Below are 9,060 nucleotides of genomic sequence, written 5' to 3'. Positions count from 1 at the left end.
TTCATCTTCTATTTTTAATTGCTATTTGTCCCTCTTTGCAGATGTCAACTTCAAGTGTCAGTGGCAGTAGCTCAGGTTGGTTGACATACGTGAACAGAATTTGTCGTACATGTAACAAAAAGGCCACCATCAAAATATCACAAACCGAGCAAAACAAGAACAAGTTATTCTACTATTGTAATGTTTGCGTTTTTATCGGATGGTGTTTACCTACGAATCCAGAATATGGAGGTCATCAAATTCAAACAGACGAAGTCCCAACTGTTGGCGAACAAGTTATGACCGAACGACTTCAAGCTATGACCGAACAACAAATACAGCTGACGGAACAACTTCGAATTCAGATCGCAAAGATGCAAAAGTTGATATATATGTTGTCCATGTTGTTTGTAATTGGTGCCTTTAAACTTATGAATATGTAATAAGTAGAAGTAGATGTCTCCTTGAACTTGTTGAAGTAGACTTAATACTTTTGTGATGTTTTGGAGGAAGTCATGTTTTGTTGTGTATTGAAACCTACTTATTGTACCTCTTTTGTTGTTAGTGGAATGGAAAATGGCTTGTTCAAATTTGTACACTTTCTTCAATACTCATTGAATGGACATTGTTAAATACAGGAAACTGTTGAATACAAGGTAACTATTGTTGAATACAGGTAAACTATTGAACATGGTAAATTGAACATGCTAAATAAACATTGTATATTAAATAACAAAGTTTGAAACTCATAATAGTAGACTACATAATATCCAATGTTCTCAACATCAAAGTTTGAAACTCATGATAATAGACTACATAATTTCCAATCTCAAAAACAAACAGTTGGAATACATAGAAACTAGTCAAACAAGTCTGTAATATCCAAGTTTCCCGATGCAGAACCATAAATCTGAGTTGGAGCACTCATCAAACTTCTCTGTGTGCCACTTATGAAGTCCGATGCAATACCATGGGCCACCTATGACAATTCATTGCAAAAAGTACATGTTAGAACAATACAAAGATGCAAAAGTACATGAAGTACTCTTTCGAATACACTTTGTAAAAGTACATGAAGGCCTCTTTGGAACACGTACCGGTACATACATACTATTTTCTGTGCCAACCATATAAGGATAATACGGTGTTTGAGCTTAAGCTTGAGCTTCAAATCGGAGCAACTTAGCAGCCTGCATGTTTTGAAGAATAATTACATATTGAAATGTATGAATTGCTTTTACATACTTCAATATAGTTTGTCAACAAAAACATTTGAATACACAATTTACCTTTGCTTTTGTTTGTTTTTTTGCTGTTGCCTTGAACCGATTAACAATTTGATCTACTTTGGCAACCTTCCGTTTCGTAACTGGACGACCTCTTCGCCTAGCAACCAAAGGACTAATCACTTCCTACTAGTACCTCCTTGTATAGAACCGGTGTGAATCGGACTTCTTGTTGAACATGGTAAATTACTCCCATAACCGGATTCTTCTTTCATGACTCTCTCCTTGATTTCATCCAACCCAAGCTCTACAATTCTAGTTTTGCCTTCAGAGTTACCAGCAAGTTGTACAATGGCAATCAATTTTTTGTTCATCCTCTCATAGGTACTTGCATTGAAATCATTCCCAAAGCCGGTATATGTGGTTTTGATGCTTGCGTATTCTCTATCCACATCTTTTCTCCACCGGGGCAAAATGTATTTACTTGGCACCTCATTTATGCATCTTCTAACAAGCACAGCAAGTGAGTGAGCGTACATAATGCCTCTAAACTCAAACAACCGACATATGCATTGAACTTCACATTCAGTTGAATTAAAATAGACAACAAAGTCCACATGCTTCATCTTCTCAGAAACTACCATCGCTTCTTGGACATTATATGTACAAATTGATCCCTCCTCTTTCACAATCACCGCCTGACAGTAAACTAATCTCTTCATCTCTCCTTGAACTTCTTTGAATTTCGCATTGGTGTAGGCTTGCTGAAATTGTTTTTCAAACCCGTATATAGTTAGGCAATCAAACAATTTGTGTTGAGACTTGAAGTCTGCTTTCTTCTCTTTCTCTACCTTATTTCTCAAGGCATTGTCATATTGTTCAACGAATTACTTCAATGTAGTTTTTGGATTTACATATCCATCAAAAAACGCATTTATACTTTCACTTCGTTGTGTAGTTGACATGCCAGCCCAAAAAATGTCTTTAACATAAACAGGTACCCATCGATTTCGCTCATCATATAGTACCCCCAACCACTCATTATCATAAAGATTGAATGTTGCAAGCATCTCTTCCCATTTACTCTCAAATTCAGCTCTTGTCAAACAGTCATAAACTGCATTTTGCATAGCCAACTTTATGGCTTCATATTGAGCATATCCTTTCAACTTCTCCGGAATTTTCTTCATGATATGCCATAATGTCACGACCCAAACCCGGCCCTATGGGTTTAGCACCGTAACCGGCCAGTAATCCGAGATTACCGAAGGCCTGCTTAACAGAAATACAGTAAAACAGAGTACAGGGCCTGGCGGAAGCCAATACAGTAATTAAACAATGTCCAATGAGCTGTGACAGTCTGTATGCAAAAGATTTTCCATGCATTCATACATAAACGGTACAGAACAGTATGAACAATATTCACATCCATTCAAACTAGGGACTCAACCCTACATAACAGTATAGAAAACATTCCGTCTGTACAAAACAGTACGGTCTATACAAAATTTACAGTCACACAGTACAGGGACCTAATCCCTGTATAACAGTACAGTAAACAGTCAGTCTATACAGAACAGTTAGACAGTACAGAAGGCAGGCGGGGGAAAACAGCCAAAACACCCCCAAGCCATAGCATGGCAACTCGGAACCTCGCAGTGAGGCGCAAAGGCTGGCTTGACAAAACTGGAGTTACCCTGACGCTCCTAGCTCCGATCTGGTGCCTGTACACCTACATATATATGAGCAGTGAGCTAAAGCCCAGTGAATAACATAAAGCGTAAAGGGGTTTAGAATGAATGTCCTTACAGTAATGAAAACAGTTCAATTCAATCAGTATTTCAGTTGTTCAGTACAGTAAACAGTCATATGTGGTACATCCATTAGCACAACAGTAACAGTAGGTCTTAAAAGACCGAACAGTAATGATGGCCATCAGTCAGTAAACAGTAGTGGTTCCACGAGGGAACCGACAGAGATCTCTGTAACAGTAACAGTAACAGTAAACCGTAGGTACTAAGGATGCCACAGTACAGTTCAGAAATAAAGGACATACATTCATTCAGTAAATAATACCAGTTCAGTAAACAGTTCAGTTCAGTATTCAAAAGATAATCAGTTGAACATATCTTTACACAATTGTTACTCACAGAGTTCTGGGCTACAGTATGCTAGAGCGTGTCTCCCCAGTTGCCAACCCTACACAGTTCACAGGTTGAACACACTAAGCTACACAGTTGGGAAATCTTATAACTTAATCCCTAATTTGCCTTGGTGTGTTCTACAACGATATCCTCATCTAAATGTCTTAAACTAGGCCTAAGAATGCCTAGGATGGGATGAGGATGCAAAAATACACTTAGAAAACATTTCGCAAAGTTTGCTGAAAATAGGAGCCTCGCTCAAGCGAGACTTTCTACGCTCGAGCGTAAGTCCAAAATCAAAGGCTTCGCTCGAGCGAGGAATCCTTCGCTCGAGCGGTCTGCAAAACAGTAAAAGTACTGGATGCTGAAATTTTACGCGCGATCGTCGCTCGATGGTCGCTCGAGCGGAGCCCTGGACAAAGGTGCTCGCTCGAGCGGGGAATCCTTCGCTCGAGCGAGGAAGCCAAATCTGGAATTTCCAGATCTGCCTTCCAAGCTCAAACCAAGCATTCAACCACTCCAAACTCGACCTCTTGGGCCCAAATTCTGGAAAACATCATTAAATTCAATGTATAACAAGTTTCAAAGCTCAATTTATGAATTCAAGCCCCAAAGGTGAGTCAATTAAAACCACATTCAAACCCATTTTCAAGAACAACATTCAAACATGTCATGTATGAGTTTTAAACCAAATTAAAGCTCCAAAGCTTGATCAAATGAGCTCATTTCTTTTCAAACCAGTTGGAAACATGGTCTATAACAACAATATGAGCATGCATGCACTAATGTCCATGTAATCAACCTCAAAATGCAATAATACCAACATGCATGCAAGAAATGATCTTCAATCCATCATTAATGAACCAAATCATGACTTAGCTCTACAAATTAACATGAATCATGCAATAATGAACTCAAGAACAGCAACAATAAGATGGATGTCCTACCTTAGTCTTGTATTCAAGGTCTAGGAGCTCAAAGTAGCAATCACACTTCAATTCTCAAACAATTCCAAGCAATTTAAGATGAAAACCAACTCCTCAAGTCTCTCTCTCTAAGGTCGGTTGAGGCAAGAAAATGGCTGAGCAAATGTGTTTTGATTCAAGTATAAGGCTCTAGTGTGTGTATATGAGATAGTGGCAAAAATGGTAAATATGTCAAACTCTTTAATTGGCTTATTTTAATCTAATTTAATCATACCTAATCAGTTTTCAGATAAATATACCATAAAATCACATTAATTATGAGGGTCACGGAACATCAATCGGTTTCTAATTCGGCCGCCGATAAGGCCTTCAATTAGCAGTTTAAACATATAAACATGAACAGATAATCAGACAATCAAACAGATAGAATGCAATTAACTAACATATACTCAGTCAATTCAGTTTCAATTTCAGTCAGTCAGTTCAGTATTTCATTCAGTTCGATTATCAGTCAGTTATCAGTTCCGTTTAGAAGTAATCGGTGATTATCGGTAATCAATCAGTCCTTAATCAGTAAACAGTATGAGGGTTGTTACACATAAGCACCACCGATGTCGAGCTTGTGGAAACACAATTTCTATAGCATTTTGCATAGCTCTACACTGATCAATTATGATAGCTTTTGGCGGATGATTTGACATGCAACTTAACCATGACTTGAATAGCCAAACAAATGTGTTAGTGTCTTCACTAGACAACAATCCACAACCAAGCAAAATGGACTGACCATGGTGATTAACTCCGACAAATGGAGCAAATGGCATGTCATATTTGTTCGTCAAATAAGTTGTGTCAAATGAAACGACATCTCCAAATGCTTCATAAGTCGCCCGACTCCTTGCATCAGCCCAAAACAAGTTTCTAATGCGAAACTCGTCATCAATATCAATCACATAAAAGAATCTCTCACTATGTGCTTGCATCCTCATAAAATAACTTTGAAGTGATTCGGCATCACCTTCCCCAAGCCTCAACCTTCTAGCTCTCTCAATGTAATTTCTTGCGTCTCGCTCGTCAAATGTCAATGACTCGTATCCCCCTGCTTCGACAACCATTGAATGAAAGTTCTTAGACACCTCAATCCCTGCTTCATCATTAATTTCTAATCTTCTCTTCACAGGAGTAAGAATTTTCTTATTCATTGCAAAATGACGTGAGTCGGTGGGAATCAAATCATGATTATGCTCAAGGTTAACTGTGGTTAGTTTATATCTCCTATCCTTTTGTACACTACCTCGTACCCTTGCTGTGCAACCAATTTTTGTGGACAAACATGGCTTCAGAGGGTTGAGTTCTGATGTCTTTCTTCTCTGCCTCGCTCGAGAACATTCAATTGCAAAGTTTAGCAATTGCCCATCATCTCCAAAATGTTGTGCTCTATGAGCTATAGCAAATCCGGCATGCTTAGCATATTTGCCATAAAATGTGTACACCTCTTCCCTTGAGCTAAAACACATACCCTTTTTAGGTTCTTCAACGTGTTCGCCCTCATTTATTAAAGGATTCTCACCTTCAACATTTGAATCAACCTCCATTTCTCCACTTTGCGTACTGAAATAACAATTAAACAAATATCATTACAGATTATGGAACTAAACTTCATATTTCAGATTTTATATAAACTGTTTACAGATTATGGAACTACACAGTTTACAGATTATGGAAATTATATGAAGTTTGCTACCAAGCTTATGAAGTTTGCTACCAAGCTTACAGATTACAGATTATGAAGTTTGCTACCACAGTTGAGCACAATTACTCATAAAAATTAACTAAATTGTATTTGGTTAAAATGGTGCTATGGTTGCAAGTAAAATGTTGAGGGATACAATTTCACGCATATTCTAGTTGAGCATAATGCCCAGATTATCTTTTTGCTACCAAGCATGCCTTTCTTGGCTGGAGGCCCACGGACTGTAGCCAAACAGAGTGCCGGAGTTGGAACTCAATGACGGTTACCACCTAGAGCCAACTCACTAATGGTGATGTTTCACTATGTCAATCTAGTGTAGCCAACTTAGTCAGATCAGTTAACAGATTTGTCCACAGTTAACAGATTTACCTAAAAAACATAACTCTTGTCCAAAATGACAGATTGATTATAGTTTACAAATTATATTTCATATTTCAGAATTAGCATATAACTGAAAGATTAGCATATGAAATTGATTTTTTACCTCATAAACCAGATTGATGGACAGAGACAGAGCAGAGCAAAACCAGACAGACCAAAATTACAGGAATTCTGAGGATAGATGAGAGCTAGTAATCTGATATGGTGGAGGAGGAGGAAATTTCACATTCTTTTGAAGAAATGAGTTAACATCTGAGACCCACTTCCACAACCCATACGGAGAATTTCAATCCTTCTGGAGAAAGACTAGCCACTGGTTTTTGCAGAAATTCCCGGCGAGCTATGGTGGAGGAGGAGGATGGCGGGGAGAGGTGAGGATAGGCGAGGGAAGACAGACGAGGATGGCGGCGAGAGTTAGGACATACGAGGGAAGACGAGGGAAGCCAGAAATTCCCGCTTTTTTCCTTTTTTTTTTTTTTTCCAGCTGTGTTTACACATAAGCTGCCATCTCATCACCACGTCACTGGGGGTCGCCATGTCACTGGGGGTTGCCACGTCACTGGGTGTATGTAGCGGGATTGTTTTATAACCGTTTTAATTTAAAAGTCAAAATATTATTAAAAAAATTTAAAAAATTATAATTTATATTAAAAAATTAAATATTTTTTTTTTTACACATCTTTTCATAAAAAATTAAAAAGTCATTCCAAATATACTAACGTTTTTTTACATCATATTTTAGCCAAAAAAAATTAAAAAATTACTAAAATAATATATTCCTAAACGAGACCTCAATTTGGCTCGTATAATTTATTGTCTTGCGTTAATAATTTCATTAGTTGATTTTATAATTTTTTTTATTAAATTATCTTTTAAATTTTTTTTAAATTACTAAAAGTAAAAAATTACAGATTGAAAACCCATGCAGTTATTTTCAAAATTTTCAAACCATAAAGAGTGCTTGATTTTTTTCTCGTATTTTAATATTAAATTTTTTTTAACACTTCCCAAATGATCCCTTAGGCTTGTTTTGACAATTAGGAAAAAAAGTCGGCTTATTGATTTTTTTAAACTTTTTTTTAAAAAAATGTGTAAAAAAATAGAGAAATGATTTGATTCAAATAAGTTAATAAAAAATGCTCCGTAGCCTGAAAAACTGAGGCTCAAATGGCTCGGATGATACGGAAAATATTATCTTACCGGTAAGAGAATAAAAAAAAGTCCTAAAACGACGTCGTTTTGGAATTTCGAGCCATTCGAGCCATTGATTTTTCGAGCTCCGTAGCGGTGTTCTAAGCCAATAAACCAATAAATTAACTTTTTTCCCCCTAATTATCAAAATTGACCTTAGTTTGATTGCCTCATATAGTCCGGTTAGTAGAAATTCAAATTCTAAAGAGATCGAAATCAAAGAAACTAACAACTCGATACCGTGAACTAAAATTCTAACCAATAATCTGCTATCATTTTTGATGCACATGTTTAACAAATTTGTGACGAGCATTCATTCAAATGAATGAACCAAACATACACATAGGTGACTTCTCTTTCTCATGGAGCGTCAAATCAACAAACAAAGCAGTTCATTAGGTGGCTCAATCTCATTTTCGAAATTTCCTCCCATTGGATTGGGTGTCAAGACCATCGCGGCTTGTTTGGCTGCTAGGTAATTTGTTTTGTTTTTGGTTTCTAATCTCTTTAATTTGTTTTCCTTGCAGTTGTCCCCTAATCAAAAAAAGAAAAACCATACACATGGCGCTGTTTGGGGAGTTGGTTTAATGGTGAAAATAACCAAACAAAGAAAAAATTAAGAAAAGCAAATACTGTAAACATAAATTTCAGAACATAAACCTTACACTTTGGATCATTTACCATGTGTATTATCAAGAAATCAAGACAAAATGACATACCTGAATCCATTGATGAACGGTTAAACGGAAGCGTGATTATCAATGAACTCTTTGTTATTGATTATGTTATTGCCTTCTAATCCTAATCCTTTCCCCTTTGGTGCCTTATGTTTCTCCTTGAGAGGATTTAGAAAAAAATGGCAGTGTTCTTATTTCCACCTGGGAAGGAATAGGGACCATAACCTTTTAAAGGTTGTAATTGGTTTTCAAAACTAAAAGGTTGTGGAAGTTCAAAAGGAATGAAAACCAACTTTAACCATTATTGGTTTTAATTTCTATTTATTGGTTTTCAAAACTGAAAGGTTGTGGAAGTTCAAAAGGAATGAAAACCAACTTTAACCAATATGTTTTAATTTCTATTTCTGCCCCTCATAGAAATAGAAATTATACAACTAGTATCTACACATTAGGTCCATAACACATATACCCTTAAGCCTATTAACTAAATTGAATCACTTAAATTGTAGGCTTCTTATAAATGATAACACCACATTTAATTATGTGGTCCTATTGAGACATTATCTAACAAATACAACCACAATGTGAATCACATGCCTGGGAATTGTCACCACAGGAGTTGAAAATACTCGGTTGATAATTAGGATCTCTTAATCCTATTTGCCTGTCTAATTATATATTTTATGTATATATAATATCAATCAGGTTGGATACAGTGGGGGCATAAAATAAGCAAAAATGCAGAAAGTGCGAAGAAAAATGCTTCTTGCACGTGAAGCCCAT

The 9,060-nt window shown here is 36.6% G+C and overlaps 1 protein-coding gene across 1 annotated transcript; it reads right to left on the bottom strand.

Moving 5' to 3' along the window:
• Positions 1-838: 838 nt before the first annotated feature.
• On the bottom strand, positions 839-5,870 carry LOC114308956 (protein FAR-RED IMPAIRED RESPONSE 1-like). Its single transcript, XM_082918788.1, has 5 exons — positions 5,063-5,870; positions 2,207-2,322; positions 1,389-2,056; positions 1,091-1,169; positions 839-958 (listed from the first exon to the last, which is right to left on the bottom strand). Exons 1-5 carry the CDS (start codon positions 5,868-5,870, stop codon positions 839-841), a joined length of 1,791 nt encoding a protein of 596 aa, XP_082774914.1.
• Positions 5,871-9,060: the final 3,190 nt, after the last annotated feature.

Source organism: Camellia sinensis, chromosome 3 (genome assembly GCF_055761805.1).
Source record: "Camellia sinensis isolate YWXY chromosome 3, ASM5576180v1, whole genome shotgun sequence".
In the NCBI taxonomy this organism is placed as follows: domain Eukaryota; kingdom Viridiplantae; phylum Streptophyta; class Magnoliopsida; order Ericales; family Theaceae; genus Camellia; species Camellia sinensis.
This window is presented reverse-complemented; position numbering and strand designations above follow the sequence as displayed.

Coding starts and splice junctions, on each gene's coding strand:
- LOC114308956 (XM_082918788.1), bottom strand. CDS start 5,870: ATGGAGGTTGATTCAAATGTTGAAGGTGAGAATCCTTTAATAAATGAG. Junction 2,323..5,062: donor TGTCGGAGTTAATCACCATG/GTCAGTCCATTT, acceptor TGCAAAATGCAG/TTTATGACTGTTTGACAAGA. Junction 959..1,090: donor TATGGTTGGCACAGAAAATA/GTATGTATGTAC, acceptor GAATTGTCATAG/GTGGCCCATGGTATTGCATC.